The sequence below is a fragment of the Podarcis muralis genome, chromosome 7 (genome assembly GCF_964188315.1).
Source record: "Podarcis muralis chromosome 7, rPodMur119.hap1.1, whole genome shotgun sequence".
NCBI lineage: Eukaryota > Metazoa > Chordata > Lepidosauria > Squamata > Lacertidae > Podarcis > Podarcis muralis.
Window position 1 is genome coordinate 23,087,077 of NC_135661.1, and position 23,448 is coordinate 23,110,524.

At 49.6% G+C, this 23,448-nt stretch overlaps 1 protein-coding gene across 2 annotated transcripts; it reads right to left on the reverse strand.

The window, feature by feature from the left end:
- Position 1: 1 nt before the first annotated feature.
- GPR157 (G protein-coupled receptor 157) lies at positions 2-13,092 on the reverse strand. Of its 2 annotated transcripts, XM_028740740.2 has the most exons (5): positions 12,024-13,052; positions 5,498-5,711; positions 3,332-3,526; positions 2,045-2,328; positions 2-880 (listed from the first exon to the last, which is right to left on the reverse strand). In XM_028740740.2, the coding sequence occupies exons 1-4, from the start codon at positions 12,398-12,400 to the stop codon at positions 2,107-2,109; spliced, it is 1,008 nt and encodes a 335-aa protein (XP_028596573.2). In that variant the 5' UTR covers positions 12,401-13,052; the 3' UTR covers positions 2-880; positions 2,045-2,106. The 2 variants fall into 2 exon arrangements, with proteins under 2 accessions (XP_028596573.2, XP_028596574.2); XM_028740741.2 differs by lacking the exon at positions 3,332-3,526 and having other exon boundaries at positions 12,024-13,092.
- Positions 13,093-23,448: the final 10,356 nt, after the last annotated feature.

Below are 23,448 nucleotides of genomic sequence, written 5' to 3' on the forward strand. Positions count from 1 at the left end.
AGGTTGTTCACCAAAATGGAATCTACTTTATTTATTCATTTCTTTAAAAAAGAAAGAAAAACCAGAAAACTTAAGGTAGCAGCTCAAAGTTAGTCTTTGTCTACTTGTTTTATAAAAAATAATAATAATTAAAAAAAACCACACACAAAACTCCAGTGCATAATTATGACAATTCCAACAGGAAACATGATCTTTTTAAACAGTGTTCAGTCCACAGTCCTCTGGAAAGATACAAGTCCAGGGAGTCTCATAGGTTATATCTATTTGCACAGGAAAGCTCCACAGCGAATCGCAGACTCTTCCTCTCTTCTTTCGTCCTGTAGGAAATTTCTGAAGCGAGCACACTCTGAAAGAAAAACCCACCTCTCCGCGTGGAGACCCAATGTTCTGGCATGCTGGTTTGGGCCGATGAGAGTTGTAGTCAGTCGGAAACACCTGGAGGGTGCTTGGGACGCACCAGCCGCTGTAAGTCAACCAATCATGCAAAACCTAAAATCTGGAGCACTTCCCCTCTTTGGGGTGAATTCGCAACAGTCAAATCCCTTACAAGGCTTTCTCCCTCGCCTTCCTCCCTGCCTGATCCTGAAAAGAAGCCCTTGCTAAAGCTTTGAGAATTCCCCAAGTCTCTTAAAAGAAAACTACAGCACTAAAACAAGCCTTAGAGGAGGAGAATTAAAAGTGGAAGCTGGGAAGTATCTTTGCAACACCCTCACAATAAAAAAAGAGAGGGAGAGAAGTGAAAAGTCAGCTGAGGAACTGGATTCCAGAAAGGGGCACGTTCATCATGAGAGCCCCCTCACCGCAGACCCGTGAAAACTTTGGCTACTTTTTTCTCAGGCAAGTAGCTCCCTCTGTAGGCACTTGGAGGCATTTCTGTTACCTGCCCAGAAAGCAAAACAAACGAAAGAGTCAGTGAGAGAGCAGCTAGTTGTGCTCAGAACATAGCTGTCAACTTACAGATTTGAAAATAAGGGACCAGCAGCCTCGAAAATAAGGGATCAGCAGCCCAAATAAGGGATTTTCCAAGCACAGGTATGTTCAACTTCTGAGCCCCTCCGAGCCAAAGGCAGAATGCCCAGCCAGCAGCCAAACGAAGCCTCAAGCGGTGGTTCCCACGGCGCAGCAACCCGGCAAAGGGGATGCAACAAGGAAAACCACCGTCACCTTTCCGCTGGGAAGCGCTGAGCAAAGGCGAGTCCCCAGGCAGCACGGCCAATTTGATCGGCACAAGGCATACAAGCTCCACCCCCCAGTCGTTCTTAGACTCCTTATTGGGTGAGCAACATAGCCAAGCAACACAGTTGGAGCCTCCCTCCTCCCTGGCCGGTAGGAAGGGAGGGAGAGGAGTTGCTTCCTTTGAAACCCGGGAAATTTAAGGGACATCATCAATACGGGACAGTAGCGGGACACAGCGCTGGGATAAGGGAGTTTCCCGCCAAATAAGGGACGGTTGACAGCTATGGCTCAGAAACATCCCTTCCATTTCCACCTCCCCTGAGGGGCATAGGAAGGAAGACACCTTCTACAGAGCCTTCAGGCAGGGGACATTCTCAGCCACCCTGGAGATGCTAGGGATCAATTCCTAAGGAGGAGCGGCAGACCATAGAGAAGGAAGTGGCTAGAGGGCACAACCTCGAAAACGGCTCCAGCAATGTAATTGGCCAGAATAGCAGAGCCATCTGCATTCTGCATCAGGGGAAATTCCGCTGCATTTTTTAAAAGTCGGGTTTCTGTTGCAGGTTGGGGGGGGGGGTGAACAAGGGAAACAGGATACGTTTTGTTCACGACACTGTGCAGACGCTGCACAAAATGTGAGTGAACGAAGCGCGGCTAGTCCACAGTAAACTCCCAGCGTGGAGGCAGCCTTGATTCCTTATTTTGGCTGTGAAATACCTGGCCAAGGGTTGTAGGTTTGACTCAAGAGTAGACTCATTGCCACAAATGAGCACGGCTAACTGAGGTACATTCATTTCAGTGGGTCCGCTTCGAGTTGGGGGCAGCCCCAAATCTTTGCCAGAAGCCCTCAAAAGCTGAAAACACTCACAGATAAAATCCTGACCGAGCAAGGCCCCGTCTTCCATTGAAACAGGGGCGTTCCTTTGAGGCTCAGGAGAATTCTGCTCTCGCTCGGTCGCCTTCTTGCGCATCCCCCCAGTCCTTGGTGGCCGAATCAGGGCCCTGGGAGCGGCTCTCTGGGCTCGCCAGGGAATGCTCTGGGCTACTAGATCTCCAGCAGCACAGGGAGGAAAGAAGCTTGTTCCGGACGACCCGTGTGCAAAGGACGAACATAATGCAGTTGGCGCCACCTTGGAATGTGTTACCGATGCCCTGGGGAAGGAGAGAAGCGGGCGGCTCATGAAAAAGCTCAGCCTTCATTTCATAAATTGTATACACCGCTTGCCTGTAAAAATACAACCTCAAAATGTTGAATGGTCTCTTTAAATGTGAAGGATCATTATTGTTTCACAAGATGTGTATGTCTTTAAGGGCCAGAGCAAATATCAAGACCCAGTTTTACAGCTATGAAACAGCATAGCAGGTGCTGCTAAGTTGCGTTAATTAAGCTGTGTCAGCAATTGGGTATAGTATATAATGAGCAGCACCTAGCTCTCTCAGTAACCCTGGGAGATGGGTTGGGTCATGCTTGTTGATATATTTAGTGTAAAATGAGTTTTTGTTATTAAAACCTTGTTAAAGCTTGACTGTAAAAATACAACCTCAAAATGGTTTACACCAGGCGTGGCCAACAGGTAGATGGTGAAGCGCCGAGGGCCTTCTAGCAGTTCCCTCACTGCGAGAAGTGAAGCTACAGGGAACCAGGCAAAGGACCTTCTCGGTGGTGGCACCTACCCTGTAGAACGCCCTCCCTTCAGATGTCAAGGAAATAAACAACTATCTGAATTTTAGAAGACACCTGAAGGCAGACCTGTTTAGGGAAGTTTTTAATGTTTGATGTTTTATCACATTTTTAATATTTTTAATATTCTGTGGGGAGCTGCCCAGAGCGGCTAGGGAAACCCAGCCAAATGGGTGAGGTATAAATATGATGATGATGATGATGATTCTCACTCAGCCCTGAAACTGAACAGGAGCCCTTTGGCTACTAAATAACCTCTCAGCCCGACCCACCTCACAGGGTTGTTGTGAGGATAGAATTAGGCACTGCAGGGGAAGAACCGCAAACATTGCCTTGAGGTCCTTGGAAGAAAAGTTTTAATGTCACAATAAAAATAAATAAGTGAAAGTCTGCCTGATAGACCTTTTGGGAACCTCTAGGATGAAGTGACCAGATTCCAGGACCTCCCACCTGCCTTAGAGCTAAGTTACTCACGTGAAGTACCACCAGCAGCGGGTTCTGAACTGCAGGGGAGCTGCATAGTGTCAAGACGAATCGGATGGTGCTCCAGATTCGGAGAAAAATGAATATCACTGGGATCAGGATCAGCTTCTTATCCGCTACGGAAGTCCTCAGTTGTAAAGCCGGAGTCCTCGACAGGATAGGGCGATACTCTGACAGCGCAGCATGCTTTGGGAAAGGGAAGACCACCATGAGGAGCGAGGGGAAAGCGTGGGTGGGGGCAGGATCAACTTAGCATCTGTCTCAAGGGTGGGGAACCTCAAAGTCCAGAGGCTTACTGCGGCCCCCCGAGTCTCCCTGCCAAGCCCTCACCACACCTCACCAACCCCGATTCAGGGATGTGCTGTTGAACTCTGGTCGTGCCTCTTGTTCGCTTGGATAGAGAGAGGGGCGTGCAAGAAGAGCGCGTAAGTAAAGGTAAAGGGACCCCCGACCGTTAGGTCCAGTCGTGGCCGACTCTGGGGTTGCGGCGCTCATCTCACTTTATTGGCCAAGGGAGCCGGCGTACAGCTTCCGGGTCATGTGGCCAGCATGACTAAACCGCTTCTGGCAAACCAGAGCAGCGCTCATCTCGCTTTATGTTGAATAGAAAATAAGGTGTTAGTTAGCTGTAATGCTAGGAGATAAGGATTTGCTGGACAAATAATTTGAACTAGAAAACAAGAAGGGGAGGTATGAGGAAGTCAGGGAAATATGTTATTGAAAATAAGTTGTGAAATGTATGTGTTTTTTATTTTTTTTTATTTTTACATTTTTTCTTTTTGTTTGTATAAAATGGAAAACTTTAATAAATATTCTATAAAAAAAAAAGAGAAACTGTGGCCTGCTTAAGGGTTGCTATAACTGATTGACTGATTGCTTGACTGGAGTTAGTGGAAGAGGTAAAACTCTGAACGAGGGACACTCTTGCACCTATGTATAGCGCCAGCTAGAGACCTGCTTACTGACCCACCAAACGTCTCCTTCCTTCCTTCCTTCCTTCCTTCCTTCCTTCCTTCCTTCCTTCCTTCCTTCCTTGTGCTGTCTCCCTCCTTTCGTCCAAGGAGCTCAAGCAGCATACATGGTTCTCCCCATTTCATTCTCACAACAACCCAGCAAGATAGGTTCGGCTGAGAGGCAGTGACTGGCCCAGGGTCACCCAGTGAGCTTTGTGGCCGAATGGGGATTCAAACCCTGCTCTCCCAGGTCCTAGCCAAACTCTCTAACCACTACACCCCCCTGGCTCTCTTAGGTCCCTTAATGTCAATGGGTCAGATCTGAGTAGGACTTAGTGGGGAACACACACCCCCAGCAGCTTTGGAGGTGGCTCAGGAATATCTAAGGTGGCGTCATTCGTGCTCAAATACAGATAAGCAAAGGGAAAGATGCTGGCTTGGAACGTCCAGCGTGGAATGCGGCAGCCTGGGTCAGATCCGGTTACAGGACCGTCCTGCTGCCAACACCTGTTCCAACACACAAATCGTGACTTGTTTTTAGCCAGACGACTAGGGCAGCTGTCCGGCCCCCTGCAGAGGAAGATGGAATGGCATAAGAATCTGGAGTTATTTCTGTTGCCAGAAAATTACTCTCCACCACCAGGAAAAGCCAGAAAGAAAGAAACAAAACACACCCACCAACAGGGGACAGACACTTATTGCAAACTGAGCATAACAACATGGGCATTCTAACTGCAAAACTATTTTCATAGGTTTGGGGACTGTGATGACACCACGCAGCGGAAAAGACTGCATCTACAGGTGAAGTCATGTGCTTCAGTTCTGCTCCCCTATAAGCCTAATAAACGAAATGAAATGAATGTTGGGAGGCACCTGGCTTTTCAGGAGAATGTGAGGGGTCCAGATTCTGGACCTATAGGCCCTGTTGGTCTGGGATGTTGCTCTGGGAGTTCTAGTCCAGTCCCAGGCGCAAAGCTCCTCCTGCAATCAGTTCCAAGCCCTGACCCATCCCTGACTCCCCACACGGTGCCCCTGAGGTCTCCAATTTTGTGTCAACATCCCTGCTGGATGTGGCAATGATGATGACAAGAAAGCACAGCCCTTGGGCCCCAAATGGCCACTTGCATCCCTGAATCCAAGAGGAAATTCATGCTCACCCTAGACAATTAGTCTTCCCCTACCTGGAAAAAAAAGAAATACCTACCGCTCGGTTGATGTGCTTCTTTATGAGGATATAGAAGACCGGAAGAGTCACGTAGGCCAGGATCTCCCACAGCTTCCCTGCGAGGAGCATCCACAGGATCCGATCCTCCGCCTCAATGTCGATCCAGCACCAGCCCACAGAGACATCGGAGGCGTCGTAACCGATCTTCTTCAGAATCACGGCCAACACGGTGATGACGAGCGGCACTCCCCAGCTGCAGGCAGAGAGGGGGAATAGTTAGGCATGTTTTGGTTCCAGTTCAGGAACTGTGTCGAAAAATTCATGGATAGTGACTCGATTTTGAAGGATAGCCACGTGTCCATTTGCACAGCAATCCATGGAGCCCGAATTAGGAAGGTTCATATTCAAATCAATTTCTCCTCATTGCAAAGAAAGCAAGTGGGAAGACTCCCCTGTCCAACAGGCACCCTTGTCCTCTGCCCTACCACTCTCAGGGAGCACCAGGTGCCACGGCCTTCACCCTCCAAATCTTTAGAGATGACAAGCCACAACCTGAGCTGCCTGCAGAAGATCTCAGGGAACCAGTCTGGGCGGTGGAGATACCCATTCCAGGTGGTGCTCTAAGCAGACACAATCCTTAGCGCCTGCACCTCCAGAAATCACTCTCAAGGGTTAAGGAAATCGCCTCTTAATTTCCTGCCTCCCCTTTCCTTATCATCCGGATATTCTGCCCTCCCATCCCAGAACTAGAACAGAGTTTATGAGAGGACAAGCCTGTTTGCTCAATTGTGCAAAGGCGTTATGCTGCAACCTTAGCGAGACGCAAACATTGACTTCAGCAAGACGACCCAAGATGTGACTGACCAACTGATGAGAAGGCATTTGATCCCAAAGCATGGGAAAGAAGTGTGTGTGTGGTCTATTCTAAATCTGTTGGCTAACGCTGCACGTTTAGGTTCCATCTAGCTCAGTAGTGTCTACACTGACTAGCAGCAGCACAGGGGTATCTCCCAGCCCTGCCTGGAACCAAACCCAGAACCTTCTGCATGCAAGGCAGCTGCTCTACCACTGAGCTAAAGCCCTTCCCTTAAGTCGGAGGAAGCTGCCTTATACTAAGTTGTACCACTGGTCTATCTGGCTCAGCATTGTCTGCACTGACTGGCAGCAACACTCCAGGGTTTCATTGGAGATGCTGGCAATGGAACCTGGGACCTTCTGCATGCAAAGCAGATGCTCTAACACCAAGCTGCAGCCTTTTTCTTAAGACATAGAATCTGCCGTATACTAGACTAACCATAGCCATAACAACTCTGCCCATCTGAATGGGTTGCCCCAGCCACTAAGTTAGCTCAGTATTGTTGATACTGACTGGCAACAGCTCTCTGGGGTTTCAGCTTCCTTTGTTTGTAACCTGCAGTTCCTACCACACCTTGGTCTGACATCAAAACTGTTAAACAGATTGCAAGACTGGTTTACATCTGTAATGCATGCTAGGTAAAGGTAAAGGGACCCCTGACCATTAGGTCCAGTCGTGGCCGACTCTGGGGTTGCGGCGCTCATCTCTCTTTATTGGCCGAGGGAGCCGGCGTACAGCTTCCGGGTCATGTGGCCAGCATGACTAAGCCGCTTCTGGCGAACCAGAGCAGCGCACGGAAACGCCGTTTACCTTCCCGCCGGAGTGGTACCTATTTATCTACTTGCACTTTGACGTGCTTTTGAACTGCTAGGTTGGCAGGAGCAGGGACTGAGCAACGGGAGCTCACCCCGTCGCAGGGATTCGAACCGCCGATCTTCTGATCGGCAAGTCCTAGGCTCTGTGGTTTAACCCACAGCACCACCCACGTCCCAGCAGCCAAATCAAGTGACTGTGAGGTGGCCAATTCCCAGACAAACAACCTAGGTGGATAATACTATCACTTTCCACTCAATGTTCCCAAGATGCTCAAACACTCCTGATTTGCTATCAAGATTAAGGCTGTTGCGTCAATTCAGAAAGCCTTAAATGCCTTGCCTCCAAAGTAACTTAAGGACCCCCTGATCCCTTATACTCCACCTTGATCACTGGTATGTCCTCTGAAGGGGCATTTCTGGTGGTTCCTTACACACCTGTGAGATTAGGTTGAACTTCTCCAGGGACTGAGTCTTTCATGTGGCAGGCCCTGCCCTGTGGAACTCCCTGCTGCTTGAGGTTTGGCAGCAACCACCCCTGCCTTCTCTTGGGATGACTTTGTAAAACTCTACTTTTTAGACAGGTGTTTACAGTATGAGTTTTTCTCTTTGACCAATTGCAGTCTTATCCATGTTTTTAAATTTACATTTTACAGATACTGACTGATTTTATTATATTATTGGTATCAGGCAGGCACCATCAATGTACTGTTTTCAGCACCTGCTAAAGCCTACCTAGATGTTTAGAAAGTTGATGCGAGTTAACTTTTCAAAAGTCTTAAACTATTGTTCTTAATTTTTCTTGGTGATGATTCTATTTTTTTGTATTTTTACAAGCAAGCAGTGTATTTATTATATCCTGCCTCCCCCCCCCCCGACTTGGGACTCAAAGTCGCTTACACGAATTAATACACAGATAAAAGCATTTCAGTCACATAAGCCACCTTTGGCATATGTTATGAAAGTGTGGGTCATGACTATGCAAATAAATAATGAATATAAGTTGTGCCTGGCTGCCTAAGAATCAGCTGGCTTTCTGAAAGGCCTCCCCTTTCTCCATCCAGTGATCTATAAATATGCCCTAGTCACAAGCTAAGAGGCTGACTGCTTGTTGATGTCCCTTTACAGGTGACCAGCCTGTCTAGTCTTTCATTCCAAATCTCACTGCCAGTCCTAAAGAGTTTCAAAACAAAAAAGCCTCTTACGCACTTGAGAAACATCATCGATGGGCAAGGAGCTCCAATACTGACACCCAAGTGCACCCAAGCACTTTGAGAGTTTCCAACAGACAAAGGCAACCCCTGCCCCAGATACAAGAGTGGGGCAGCAACACTACATTGCATTGGCTCATATTCCCCCCCCCTTTTTTTTTTCCTCCAAAGAGCTTGTCATGCCAAAAACCCTGTTTTCACCTTTCGCCTCCTCCCCAAATGTTCCATATTAAGGAAACCTCATCTCCAAGGAGTCTACCTGTTGTGTTTCTGCATGAGTCACTGTTCTGGGACTGCTGTTCTGCTCAGCACCCAGCGGCCACAACAGGAGCAATGCACCTCCCAGAGACACACCAGACTTTATAGCCCACCTTTTCCTCCAAGGCGCTCAAGGTGGTGGACATGGTTCTCCACCCCCTCCTTTAATCCCAACAACAACCTGGCGAGGTAGGCAAGGCTGAGAGGCAATGACTGGCTCAAAATCACCCAGTGAGCTTCATGTCAGTGGGGATTCGAACCCGTGTCTCCCAGGTACTTGTCTGACACTAATCACTACACCATGCTGGCTCTCATTGTAATGGCTCTCATGACAGATTCCTGAGTTTAATTCATGGCGGAGTAGGGATTCTAACCCTCATCTCCTGGGCTCTAATCCGACACTCTAACCACCACACCACACAGGCTATCATATTCCCAGAAGTCTTTGGGTGGGGAATTGTGCTTCAAATGATTGGTATGTATGGAGTCTGGCTGGGCCAAACGCCAGTGTAACAACCTGTTAAGCTTGTTATAGGTTCCTACTGATGGATCTCGACCGTAAAGCGCAAAAAGCATGTGCAGAGGGCAAACTTGAGTGTGGAGCTTGCTATTTTGAACTGCGGTCCCAAAGACAAAATCTGAGCCACCCAGAATGCTATCGAACTTTGCAAAAACTTACTGCCAGTGTACTGCTACCTCCAGATATAGGTCAGGTGAAAGCGTGTGGTTTGGACAGGAAAGAGAAGCTTCTTACTCCAATTGACAGGCCTCACCTACCTAGGAGAACAGAAGCTATCCTGGGAGACAAGCAAAGGTAATCTCAAGCCACACCCAAGCTCTGTGCTCATGATGGCCAAGTTCTCAAGGAGACAGAGAGAGAGGAGACAAACATGCCAAACGGCATGTCAGCACTAGGATGGGCAGAGTTCAAATCTTTGCCAGGACAAGCGCAGAACAGGTTTTCCTCCTGAGATCCGGGAGAACGACTGAGCACACAATGCTTCCATAGCCAGACCTTTGATCCATCCAGCCTAAGAATCATGAAAATCCATCTTGCTTGCTAGGAGGAGTAGAGAGAGGGCTATGCGAAGAAACCTGTACAGTGGTACCTCAGGTTAAGTACTTAATTCGTTCCAGAGGTCCGTTCTTAACCTGAAGCACCACTTTAGCTAATGGGGCCTCCTGCTGCTGCCGTGCTGCAGGAGCCCGATTTCTGTTCTTATCCTGAAGCAAAGTTCTTAACCTGAAGCACTATTTCTGGGTTAGTGGAGTGTGTAACCTGAAGCGTATGTAGCCCGAGGTACCACTGTATTGTGCAACGGGAGGAGCCGCAGTCGTGACTTCACCCACTTTTGCCGCTGACCCCACCTACCACTTGTATGGGCCCCCTAGAAGATCACGCATAAGGCAGCGCAACCCTTGGGCTGAAAAAAGGTCCCCTTTTTGACTCCTTACTTGAAGATGCCGGGGATTGAACCTGGAACCTTCTGCATGCAAAGCAGGTGCTCCACCAGAGCTACATCCTCTCTCCAAGTAAATGGGCATGAGACTGCAGCTCTAGCAACCAGGCTAAGTCCACCTTGCTTCCGTGATTCTTCATCTAACAGAAATGGTTTGTGCATCTCTCCTCGGATAATATCCTGTGCTGCGGTTTTAAGCTCAGTTTTAGTGCAGCACTGTTTATTCGATTAATTGCTTATTATTTCATTTTAAGGTTTTGCATTGTAAGCTGCCTTGAGAAGTCCCAGCTCCACCGCCCCAATAAAGGGGAAGCTGGATCTATACAAAAAAAAGCAGCCTTGTAAATAAGCCCACAAAAATTACTAGCCCGCAAAATGTTTTACTAGCTCGCTGGGGGCTCAGAGAGCAGGGAAGCGCTCTCTGTCTGCTGTATTTTTGTGCCTCTGTGGAATCCCATCGCCTATGGTGAGCGGGCGGCTGCTGAAATGGATGAAACCAGCCTTCACCAATCTGCCGCCCTCCAGATGTTTAAGACTGCAGCTCCCATCAGGGCCGTCATAATCCAAAACATCTGGAGGGTACCAGGTTAACAAAGTTGGCATTAAATTAATTGAAAACGTACGGGGGGGTGGCGGCGAATAAAAAGAAGATAAGTAACCTATTAAACAAATACCCCCTTGCTGAACTAGATGACTTCAGGCTGAACAGCTGGCAGGCCTAAGCGTCAAAGGGTCACTGTGGTCACTCCTCGCAGCTTGGAGGCTGGCATGTGACCACTGCCCATCTCACATGGCATAATAAAGGCTTTTCTTCGACTTGGCAAATCGGCTCACAGAGGGAGGCAGGGAAGCCCCAGCAAGTGAATTAAAGCTGCTGTTTCTTTCGCTGATCCCTCCCAAGCTCTCTTGTTAGGTCACCTATTGATCGCATTCTCACCCCACCCTGTTTCAAGGAACTGACAATCTAAGTTCCATCAGCAGGTAAGATAAGAGAGTAGGGGGAAGGGATGGATCCTAGCTCAGCGTAAGGTCCCAGGTTCAATCCACAGCATCTCCAGGTAAGGCTGAGAATCTCTGCCTGGAACCCTGGAGAGCTGCTGCCAGTCAGTGTAAACAACACTGAGCTGAATGAACCATTGGTCCATCTCAGTATGTGAAGGGCGATGGAGAGTGCTAGAGGGGAGCAGACTACAGGCTTGTGGTTGTGGAAACTGCTTTTTTCTTATTTTAGCAAGAACCTTAAGGTCTACCAGCTGAAGCCAAGCAGCCTGAGAGCGAGCGACTGGCCCAGTGAGCTTCATGGCTGAGCAAGGATTTGAACCCTGGTCTCATCTGGTTAGAGCATGGTGCTGACAATGCTAAGTTTGTAGGTTTGATCCCCTTACAAAAATTCCTGCATTGAAGGGGGTTGGATGAGATGATCCAAGGGGCCCCTTCCAACTCTACAATTCTATGATTCCCCCAAAGTCCAAGTCTGTCACTCTAACCACTACACCACACTGTGGAGGGACACCCCAGGAGCTACATAAAGAGGCGAGTTTCTGCCCAGAGAAGCTTGCATATTTCTCCTTTGGACACCAGGACTGGGCAGCGATGTGTTGGGGTGGGAAAGTCCCCTGTGCTGTATTTTTCTGCAAAAATGTTGTTCCTATCAATGAATTGGTTTGCAATTACAATTATTAGGCAAGGGGAGTAGTTTACTAAATACACGGAAGATAAACTATGCCAGATTAGATCATGCATTTGGCTCCCAAATTTATTTGCTTCACCCCGGGGGAAGGTCCCCTAAAACAAGCTTCCTTAATTCGCACCAGAAAGTTTCCTGGGGAAATTCCCCAGGAAGTTTCCTCAATTCAAAACTTCCAGGAAAACCCATGTTTTCCTTCCTTTTTTTGTTTTGTTTTGCAGTGGCCCGTAAGGGGAGTCCCCGAGGACATGGAAGATGGAGAGACGGGGAAGACCACGAACCTCACCACGTGGAAGAAGCAGAGGAGGCTGGTCCCCGTCGGCGATCCCTGCACGATGCTGATGTAGAGGTACAAGGCAATGGCCATCGTCCAGAAGAAGGAGCTGGTGTTGGAGAAGGTGGACACGGCGCCCTGGGCCACGCATTCCCACGTGGACGAGCCGAAGTCCTTCAGGGCCCCGTAGAAGTAAGAGGCGGCCGAGAGGAGGTCGGCCAAGGAGAGGTAGAGCAGGAGCTGCCGGGGCCGCGTCCGCAGCTCGGGCCACAGCGCGTGGGTGCCCACCAAGAGGCTAGACCCGAGGAAGGAGAGGGCGCACGAGACCAGCACCGTCACCCTCTCGAAGGGGTACAGCTCCGTCTGCAGAGCGCCGTGGGGCATGGCGGAAGGAGAGGCTGGCCTGGCCGCAGAGGCAAGGGGTCGCAGTGGGGCGGTGGGGGGGGATCTCAGCAGGGCAAATCAGGGCAGGAAAGGGAAGGAGTTAAGAGAAAGGAAGGACGCGCAGTGGGAGGCGAGGAAGGAAGGGGCGCAACGGAGGGAGAAAGTTAAGGAAAGTGAGGAGGGGAGGGCTGTCTTTGCAGGGAAGGCGGAAAGAGAGCGAGAGCGAGTGAGAGGGACCCGGGAAAGTGAAAGGAGAAGAACGCGGGGGAGAGCCCGGGAGCGCCTCGGGAGTTCAAAGGAAAGGGAAACAAAGCGCGGAGGGAGGAGCCGGCTGCGGACTCCGGCTGAGGCGCCCAGAGGCAGGAGGCAGAGCAGGCTCCGGCTCCGGGTCTCGGCTACGTCCCGCCCTGCCGCTCTTCAAGCCCCGGGCGGAGGCCTCGACGCCGCGTCCCCTCCCACCCAGGCCGGGGGCTGCTGGCTGGCTCCTCCTTTCGCGTCCCTGCCTTGCTTCGGAGCGCCGTAGTCAGCGGACTGGATGGAGTCGGCTGTGCCGGCAGATGCCTCCCTCTTGAAGTGGCCCAGCCCCTTCCCCCCCCCCCCAGAAGCTGAGTTTCTGAGCATGCACAGAGCGCCCTCCTCTAAGACTGCAGCACCAGCACCGTCTTATCTTTACCATGTGGACTATGTTATATGTTTTCTTAATTTGTTTGTATAAATACAGTCATTATTTACTTAATTTCACTGTCTGTTTTATTATTCGTTGGATTAATTATTTATTATTTCGTTGTTCTAATAATATCTACGGGTTATCCCAGGCTGCAATCCTATTGTACCTGCTTCCGCCGGAGTAAGCCTCAGTGGAAATCAAGGGTACTGACTCGCGCATTGTCTCGGCTGTATTTCAGAGCATGCATTCTCCACTTCGACCTCTAGATGTCAGCATTGTCCCAGATCAAGCTCTCAGGATGCAAACATGTGCCAGAGTGATCGTCATTATAGTATGCTGAACCTTACAACAAACCTGTAAGGAAGGCCAGTGTTACTGTTGTGCAAAGGTTCCTGCCTGCATGCTTCTTACAAGCATTTGATTCTCCAGTGTGAAAACAGAATTCTGGAAAATATGGGCCATTCGCCTGAGCCAGCAGGGCTTTTTTGTGCATTTAATTTCTCTCCAGATTGTAGTATGGAGTGGCGGGGAGCAGATAGAGAGTAGTCTATTTAAGGCAATTTAGTGAGTTCCTGGGATAATTGAGATCCCAACCAGGACAGATACTTACAGTGGAATCCTAATAACTTCCCTGGACATTGCAAGAACTTAACTCTTCCCTCCCCAGCTGCGACGCCCTCCCCTGAAAAACTGCCACCTCTGTGTCACAATTCGGATCGAAAGTAGCCTTTTAGCAGATGAATTCTTTTCATCGGGAGGAGCAAGGCGTGGAGGAGGTAAGATGTTATCGGCAAGATGCATCCGGACTGCATGTTGGTTGTTCCCCACCCCTCATTTAGAGATAAGTTGACAGATTACCCGAACTAAAATCTAATCAGTATTGATTTGTTTTAGTTTCTTCAAACAAAAGGGGGAGTGAGATGTGTGGATAGTTTTTATGCTGCAGTCCCATTGTGGGGAACCTTTCCCTCCCTAGGGCCGCATTCTATTCTGTGTGAGCTTCTGGGGGCCACAAGGCAATGATGATGGGGGAGGGCAGACTTTTTGGCTAGAGGCAAAAATACCTTTGCAAAATAGTCTGTCTCCACACACATTTACACACCACTCTCTGTCCTCCCCTCAGGCCAGAAAGAGGGATAGTGGGAGAGCTTCATTAACTATGAACTCCCAAATTTTGGTTTTTTTGGGGGGGATACCTAGGACCCCAATTTGAATATCAGTTACTCAGTTTGGGGGGACATACAAAACGCACGGGGGGGGGGGGTTGCTACCAAATCCTACAAAACTTTGGCACAGGTTTCAGATTTGGGGGTTTGTAATAATAATAATAATAATTTTTATTTATACCCTGCCCTCCCCAGCCAAGGCCGGGCTCAGGGCGGCTAACAAGCAATAATGAAAACAAGTTGAATGAATACAACTTAAAAACAAGATTAAAATACAACATTAAAATATTGAAACATTAAAATGCAGCCTCATCACAGGAGGAGAAAGGAAAAAGAAAGAGGGGGTGGGAATCAAATTGGCTCCAAGCCAAAGGCCAGGCGGAACAACTCTGTCTTATAGGCCCTGCGGAAAGAAATCAGATCCTGCAGGGCCCTGGTCTCATAAGGCAGAGTGTTCCACCAGGCCGGAGCCAGTGTTGAAAAGGCAGTTGAGGAAGGTGCAAAAAAGGGCAAACAGGTGCAAAAAAGATGCAAAAAAAAGGGGGGGTGCAAAAAAGGGCCCAGGGAAGTGAGTCCTATGGTCAGAAAGGTCTGAAGGGCTGCACTTTGAGTCTGACATTCCCCACTGCTGATCTAGTTGCTTGGTGGCACTGAATTTAGTCGTAATTGGGTGGAATCAGGAGTTTCTACCATTGCTTAAGAGATAACAAAGTTATCATCTAACTTCCTGGCTGGTGCGTCCTTTGACACCCTTCCACAATGAGAAATGTTTGCCTTGCCTGCTATCCTGTCCCTGACATTTAATCTGATCAGTCCCATTGGCTCCAAGACACATTTCTTTCCAGACAGTCAGAACACTTAGGTAAGTCAGATATCAAGCAGTAGGAGAATTATTTTCCTCAATCTTTTTTTTTTTTAAAGTGAGAGAGTTATCTTTGGGAGTACGGTTGCCAACTTTTCAATCAACCTCTGTTGCTCTACCTTTAACAGCAGCTTGATCTGCAGATACAGTGGTACCTCAGGTTACATACACTTCAGGTTACATACGCTTCAGGTTATAGACTCCGCTAACCCAGAAATATTACCTCGGGTTAAGAACTTTGCTTCAGGATGAGAACAGAAATCGTGCTCCGGCGGCAGGAGGCCCCATTAGCTAAAGTGGTGCTTCAGGTTAAGAACAGTTTCAGGTTAAGAACGGACCTCCGGAACGAATTAAGTACTTAACCCGAGGTATCACTGTATATGCTTAATTTTATACCTTTAGACAGCTTACCTGCTGGGTTTTTACAGAACAGGTTACTATAAATTACGAATGGGGAGTAATTTCTTCAGTCCACTATTTGTAGGAATTTTTTTTTTGCAGGGGGCCAGAATCAGTGTCTACATTGCCTGTAGGTCAGAATGCAATTCCCATGGAGATTACTCACCCCTCAGGATTTTTGGAAGTCAGTTTCGGTGCATTACAAAAATATGCATCTCACGTAAAAAATGTGTGCAATGCATTTTTTACCAATGAATGAACTGAAAATGCATATTTTCTATTTTCAAAGGGTTTGTACAAGAGGAATGCAATTTAAATACAGGGGTTTTTTTCCTTTCAAAACAGCACAAAAGACAAAAGAGCAGCACCAGGGAAGATCAAGAATGAGGGCAGACCTGAATACAATGGTACCTTGGGTTAAGTACTTAATTCGTTCCAGAGGTCCGTTCTTAACCTGAAACTGTTCTTAACCTGAAGCACCACTTTAGTTAATGGGGCCTCCTGCTGCCGCTGCGCTGCCAGAGCACGATTTCTGTTCTCATCCTGAAGCAAAGTTCTTAACCCGAGGTACTATTTCTGGGTTAGCGGGGTCTGTAACCTGAAGCGTATGTAACCCGAGGTACCACTGTAATCCTTAGACCAGTGGTTTTCAACCAGTGTGCAACATGGGCAACACTGGCTTCTGAACCTCTTTTGTTCCCTCCCTCCTCTGATGCCCTCTCACATTTCTGCTTCCCCAAGGCTTGCACAGCTGTTCGATGCAGCAGCCCTGGCTATAAGCTCCGCAGGTGAATGATAACTCTGGGAGGCACCTCTCTTTGGGGCAGGGCAGGGACTTTACTCAGATGGCAGCAGCAGCTGCCCAGAGGACTCCCAAGGAGAGGGGAGAGGATAGGAGGCTGAGGGAACACTCCACAAGGGAGGGTGTCCAAAAAAGGGTGAGAGGCTGCCAGCTCCGCAGGCAAGGGGTGACATAACTGGGCTCCTGAGCCCCACAGGGGTGCCACAGAAAGAATGTAGTTGGTCAAGGGAGCCATGGACTCGAAAAGGTTGAAAACCTCTGCCTTAGACCAGTGTTTCCCAACCGGTGTTCCGCGGCACACTAGTGTGCCGCCAGACGTTGCCTGGTGTGCCGCGGGAAAAATTGGCGGGGGGGGGGGGGAAATAAAGGGGAAAAAATTATTCCCCCACCGCCAGGCGTGGGGCTGGGGCGGGGGAAGCCCGAGCTTCCCCCTCCCCCAGAACGGGACCCAGAGCCATGCCGAAGCTGCGCGCAGCTTTGGCATCGCTCTGGGAGCTTGCAGGGCTGGGGGAGGAGGAAGCCCTCCGCCAGCCTCCAAACCATGTCGGGAGACAGCGGGATGGTGCGCTGCGCCTCTCCCGCTGTCCCCCGAGTTTGCAGGGCTGGCGATGGGGAGGAGCAGGCTTCTCCCCCCGCCAGCCTTCTAGCCAAGTCGGGGGACAGCGGCAAGGGCGTGCTGCGCCTCTCCCGCTGTCCCCCGAGTTTGCGGGGCTGGCGACAGGGAGGAGCAGGCTTCTCCCCCCGCCAGCCTTCCAGCCAAGTCGGGGGACAGCGGGATGGCGCGCTGCGCCTCTCCCGCTGTCCCCCGAGTTTGCGGGGCTGGCGACGGGGAGGGGCAGTCTTCCCCCTCCGCCAGCCTTCCAGCCAAGTCGGGGGACAGCGGGATGGCGCGCTGCGCCTCTCCCGCTGTCCCCTGAGTTTGCGGGGCTGGCGGGAGGAGCAGGCTTCTTCCCCCCGCCAGCCTTCTAGCCAAGTCGGGGGACAACGGGAATGGCGCGCTGCGTTTCTCCGCTGTCCCGGACGGCTTTCAAAAGCCTGCCTTCAAAAGCCGTCCGGGACAGCTGAGAAACGCGCTGCCTTTCTCTGCTCTCCCGGGAAGGGAGGCAGGGGGGAGCAAAGACTTTCGCCCCCGCCCGCCTTCAGAAGAGGTCAAGGACCTTCAAAAGCCATACAGGACAGCGGATAAATGCGCTGCCTTTCTCCGCTCTCCCGGGAAGGCAGGCAGGGGGGAGCAAAGACTTTCGCCCCCGCCCACCTTCAGAAGAGGTCCAGGACCTCTTCTGAAGGCGGGCGGGGGGCGAAAATCTTTGTCCCCCCTGCCTGCCTTCCCAGGGGCTTTTAAATCGCGCCGGACAGCGAAGAAGTCCTCCGCTGTCCCGGGCGATTTTAAAATGCCGCCCGCCAGCATTTTAAGATTGCCCCGGACAGCGGAGAAGTACTCCGCTGTCCCAGGGTTTTTTAAAATGCTGGGGGTGGGAAGAAAAGCCCTTGCCCCCCCCCAGCCTTCAGAAGAGGTCGGGGGACAGACTGTCCCCGGACCTGGTCTGAAGGCGGTTTCCCTAGGAACGCATTAATTGATTTTCAATGCATTCCTATGGGAAACCGTGCATCGCAAGACGAAAAACTCGCAAGACGAAGAGACTTGCGGAACGAATTAATTTCGTCTTGCGAGGCACCACTGTATCCGGAGAGGCGGCCTTCAGGCGAGTTTTAATTTTAATTTTCCTTCTCCCACTTAATGCCCCACGCTCGCCCGAGCAGCTTGCAGTCCTCGGTAACCACGGCGACCCGAGGGAGGGGAGGGAACAGGGAAGTCGAGGGCGGCGGCGAGCCGCGATGACGTCAGTGGGCCGCGCCGCCTCGCCCTGGCACGGTGTGAGAGCCCCGGCTAGTGGTGCGAGCTTCAGAATAAGTGGGATCCGCGTGCGCGAGACCGAGATCGCGGGTAAGGAGCTCAGCCCTGGGCAGGAGGAAGCGGGGCCGCGCGTGCGGGCCACATCCCCACAGAGAGCGAGCCTCCCCCGGCCCACCACTCTGGGCAGGTCCACTCGCATGAGGGGGCGGCGATGGGAGTCACGACCGTGAGGCAGGGCTGCCAAGTGTGGCAGAAGAGGACACGGCCGTCGCACCTGTCCTTAGGTAGGAGCTTCTTCCGTGTCGACCTGCTGCCCTAAAGTCTTGGCTTTTTTCTTGGCTTTTTGGCGGTTGGCACAGAAGGAAGGCAAGGGGGAGGGGAAAAAATTGAAACTTACACTTTCGTGCGTCCCTCCCGGCGTGACGCTGCGCGCTGACGTCACGGGGCTGTAATGGTGGTGTGCCTCAAGATTTTTTTCATGAAACAAGTGTGCCTTTGCCCAAAAAAGGTTGGGAAACACTGCCTTAGACCATAAGGCTGCCATATGAACTGGGGCCTATTGGGTCTGGTGGGATGGAAGTCAGGGAGCCCAACAGTAGGTGGCGGCAGAGCCCATGAGAGGCAGAGCTGATTGTGCATTGAGCATTGTGTCTGTCCTCCTCCCTGCGAGTGAGGAGGGAGGCAGCAGGCATTGCCGCCCCCTGGGCTGGTTGTAAGAAGGCAGGGCTTGCTGTGGGCTTACTGCCTTGGTGGGGCCCTGCCCCATTTGTCCTTTTGGACCAGCTCCATACTGCCTTCATGTATACCTTGCCTCAGACATCCCAGACTGATCACTGTGATCATCTCGGGGAGCACTAGTGGTCCACTAGTTGAGAAGCACACCTCATGTCAATGAGGAGACGTGTCTTCAATGTAGGGGGCCCATCTCTGTGGAACTCCCTCCCACTAGAACTCAGGAAGGCACTAACTTTGCTGAGTTTCAGCTGCCAGGTTATTTATTTCAGGAGGCTTCTTTGCACCACGAATGCTGTTCCGGCATTTTATTCTTTGATGTTTTAATTTAGGCTATAAAATGTTGTTTGGCGCAATTGTTTTAAGCAGCTTCAAGACCCAGATGCGTTGAAAAGGAATATATAATTTTGAATGATAATGTTTTTGAATGATACAGCAAATTTTGTTAACTGCTTTGAGAAAGTCTTTAGACAATCAAGTGGAAGAGAAATCGTCTAGATAGATAGATAGATAGATAAGTAGAAGTGAACCTCCATGCACAGGACCAGTATAACAGTGAAAACCAGACATGGGGTGAGGGAAAACAATGGGTTAAAACGAGTACATTCATGTGTTTAGCTCATGAGTTCGGCATCAGCACCCGACTGTCCTCTGTTGGAAACACAGCACTGGGATTGTAGAGTGGACAGGCAGAAACAGAGTTTACAGGTTTAGAATGAGCCCCTAAAAAAAAGAAAATAAAACCAGTCTCACCCTCAGGCTGGCGCCAGCATTACTTTCAGTCCGGTGGATTTACTCTCGGTGGAATGTAGAAGGACTCTCTTGTCGTGGAGATATGTGAAGCATTCTTGCTTTTTAATCTTGGCTAGTCAAGATCTCTCAGGCTTCGAGCCCAAGTGTTGGGAAGTGCAGGAGTGAAATGACTTCGAGAAAGAGCACACAAGGGTGACAAACAAGTGTCACCCGTGTGTCTAGAGACTGGCAGATCTGTCTGTTTTGGTTCCTCTAGGCGTCTCATTTCCTCAGTCTTCAATTCTCCACATTTCTATATCAGTCTGTGTTGTGTGTGTTTTTTTAAGTCCTCATGAAAACTCTTCAAAGCAAATTTCTCCCAAGATACGCATTCTTAAGATGTAAATTTGCCCAGTATGCACATTTTCCCCAATATCTGCAACCAGAAGTTGTTTTAAACCATTGTTAATATTGTGTTTTAATGTTATAACCTGCCCTGGAATCTTAATGAAATAATAACGCATCTTTGTACGTTTTTCAAACATATGCATTTTTATGCACCCTGAGTTTTTATAGACACGAAAAAGTGTGAATTTTGAAGGAGGGCTGTTTCTCAGGTCGCAGGTTGCTTTGGAAACGGCAAATTAGGTGGGTTCGCCTTTTAAATGTGGACTGGATCATATTTCTCACCCACCCGTCCCTAGGTCTTTCAGCTTAAGCATCCAAGGTAGCAAAGGCAAGAAGAGAAGCATGTACTTTGTTTTTATTGTATTTTATTAAATAAAATTTCACTTTGGGATCATACATAAGCAACTTCTAAAGCCCAACTTTTAGTGCAGGGGTAGGGGGCCTTTTTCAGTGGACCACATTCTTTCATGGGTAAGCTTCAAGGGGCCACATTTCAGGAGTGGGTGTGGTCCAAGTCAAGCTGTGCGTAGGGCAATACATGAGACTTAGATTTGTACAGGAGCCATATGGCCCATCTGTGCAACAGAGGTTTAAAACATCCAGGCAAAGGAGATCAGGTGCAGATCAGGTGTGGCCTGTAGAGGCGTGGGGGGGGGGGCATGATTTAGGACAGGGGCCAGCAAAGTTTTTGTGGCTTGGGCCAGTTCATGGTACTGCAGACGCTGCAGTGGGCTGGAGTGCATGCGCACATGCGCAAACACTATTTCCAGCGCGGAGGAGGCGTGCACAGCTTCCTATTGGCTGCAAGAGCTTCCTGCAGCCAATGGGAATCTGGCCAGCATCACAGAAGGCGGTCCCCACTCTGCTCTGCGCACGGGAGCCGTCCGAGCGGGCGGCGGGGGTCCATGGGCAAGTTAAATGACCCCCATGGGCCGCTTGTGGCCCATGGGCCTTAGGCTGCTGACCCCTGATTTAGGATGAGTCCTGAAAGCCTGATAGAGAGAGCTGGAGGGGTATAATCCACAGGCTTGAGGTTCCCAACACTTCTTTTACCACAGATGGGTTTCTGCATCTGTTGAAAATATTGCTACACTCCCTCCCCAAAGTATAACTCTTCTGACTTATAAAAAGAAAGTGGAACAGCAATACAGCAGCAGAGATCAGTCTTATTAAGCCAAGACTTTGGTCACAGCCACACATTTAATGTACATGGCCTCCCACAAAGAATTGTGGGAGCAGTAGTTTGTGATGGGTGCTGGGAATTGTTGCTCAGTGAGGGGTAAATGACCATTCCCAGGATTCCTTGGGGGACGCCCATGTGCTTTCAATGTATGGTGCGGATGTGACCTCTGCTGTCTTTTGCCTCCACCTGTGTTAGGCATGGCTTGCTCCTATTCATAGGTATATCAGAAAACCTGCAAAATGTGGTATTTGGCACAGGGTACAGCTGCCTGCAGGAACGCGGGTGGCGCTGTGGGTTAAACCACAGAGCCTAGGCCTTGCCGATCAGAAGGTCAGCGGTTCGAATCCCCGTTACGGGGTGAGCTCCCGTTGCTCGGTCCCTGCTCCTGCCAACCTAGCAGTTCGAAAGCACGAAGTGCAAGTAGATAAATAGGTACCACTGTGGTGGGAAAGTAAACAGTGTTTCTGTGCGCTGCTCTGGTTCACCAGAAGCGGCTTAGTCATGCTGGCCACATGACCTGGAAGCTATACGCCAGCTCCCTTGGCCAATAAAGCGAGATGAGCGCCGCAACCCCAGAGTTGTCCGTGACTTGACCTAATGGTCAGGGGTCCCTTTACCTTACAGCTCCCTGTAATTCTGTTTCCTTTTTTAAAACATCATCAACAACAAAGCAAGTTTCTAGACCTCATTATACTTGTTGAAAGTCTGTGGGGGGTGGCTGCTGAACTCTCAGGGATTTGGGTATTTCCCTCCCCCCTCTCCTTGCCCATTAGACACAGCCAATCCTTTGCTCCCTGAAAACATTCTTGTACTGAGGACACACTTGTCAACATATTCTTGTGCACCAACTCTGCTGCAACCACACATTGCAATTTTGGCTAGACACTTAAGATTCCTGGAAAAACCCTAGTCAAGCACTCACCGGAGCTGCCTTTTGCAGATGACTAAGCCCTGAGGGCAATTTTTGATGCATGGGCTCAGCTTTGCAGGATTATTGTACTGGACAAATTCCTGGAGGAGAGAGCTATCAATAGCTGGCTTCTAACCAGGATGGCTGTGCTCTGTCTCTGCAGTTAAGAGGCAGCAAGGCTTCTGAATACCACTTGCTGGAAACCACTGGAGAGGAGAGAGAGCGCTCTTGTGCTTGAATCCTGCTCGCGTGTTTCCCACAGGCACCTGGTTGGCCAATGTGAGAACAGGATACTGGGCTAGGTGGGCCATTGGCCTGATCCAACACACTCTTCCTATGTTCTTATGGTTAGGGTTCCTTTATAAGTCCTTGTATGCTGTGATTTCCCAGGAGGGTAATCAATTTCATAGAATTGTAGAGTTGGAAGGGACCTCAGAGGTCATCTAGTCCAACCCCCTGCAATGCAGGAATCTTTTGCCAAATGTGGGGCTTGAACCCACAACCCTATGATTAAAAGTCTCATGCTGTACCAGGTGAGCTCTCCCACAAATTCTTGGCCTCAACAGAGAACATGTCACTGTTTGTCAGAAGCGATGTAGCCTCCAGGGTGAAGTTGTCCAGCCCTCTTTTAGTTGGATGGCCTTCACTGGCTCCTGTGGGAGTGAGTTCCACAGATTAACTTTGCACTGCATGAAGAAGTCCTTTCTTTTATCTGTCCTGAATATTTCAACGTTCACTGGATGTCTGTGAGTTCTGGTGTTATGAAAGAAGGAGAGGAACTTTTCTGTATTCACTTTCTCCATGCCAGGCATAATTTTTATAAACTTCTATCATGTCACCTTTTCTCCAAACCAAAAAGTCCATAATGCTGCAACTTGGTATCAATGGAGAACACACCATTAACTGGCCTTTGTGGAGGGGGGAGAGAGATATCGGATGGCCCCATTTTGAGTTCTTACTGGTTATACCATTTCTCGTTGCAGCTCCCCATGATTCGCTTCCGAAGTTTAGTCGAGAGAGACTCTCTCTTATCTTCTTTAAATATGCTCAAGATATTGCTGGTATTGACCCACTGCTACTATGAAGCTTTTAATTAGTTCAGTCAATCAGTTTCGCCGCTTGATTAGGCTATTGCTGCTTTCTAGCGAGTTACACCCCAAACAGTAAATATATAACACACACACCACAAAACTGCAAAAGCTTAACCTGTCAAAATTGTAGTGTTGTATCCAATTAAGTGCTAATCACCTTCTGAAATTAATGGCCCTAAGTTAGTTATCTCCATTAATTTTAATGGGTTTGCTCTGAGTAGAACTAGTTTCCTCTCACCTA

Coding starts and splice junctions, on each gene's coding strand:
- GPR157 (XM_028740740.2), bottom strand. CDS start 12,400: ATGCCCCACGGCGCTCTGCAGACGGAGCTGTACCCCTTCGAGAGGGTG. Junction 3,527..5,497: donor AGAAGCACATCAACCGAGCG/GTAGGTATTTCT, acceptor CCTTTCCCAAAG/CATGCTGCGCTGTCAGAGTA. Junction 2,329..3,331: donor CGCTGCTGGTGGTACTTCAC/GTGAGTAACTTA, acceptor CTCCTTCCCCAG/GGCATCGGTAACACATTCCA.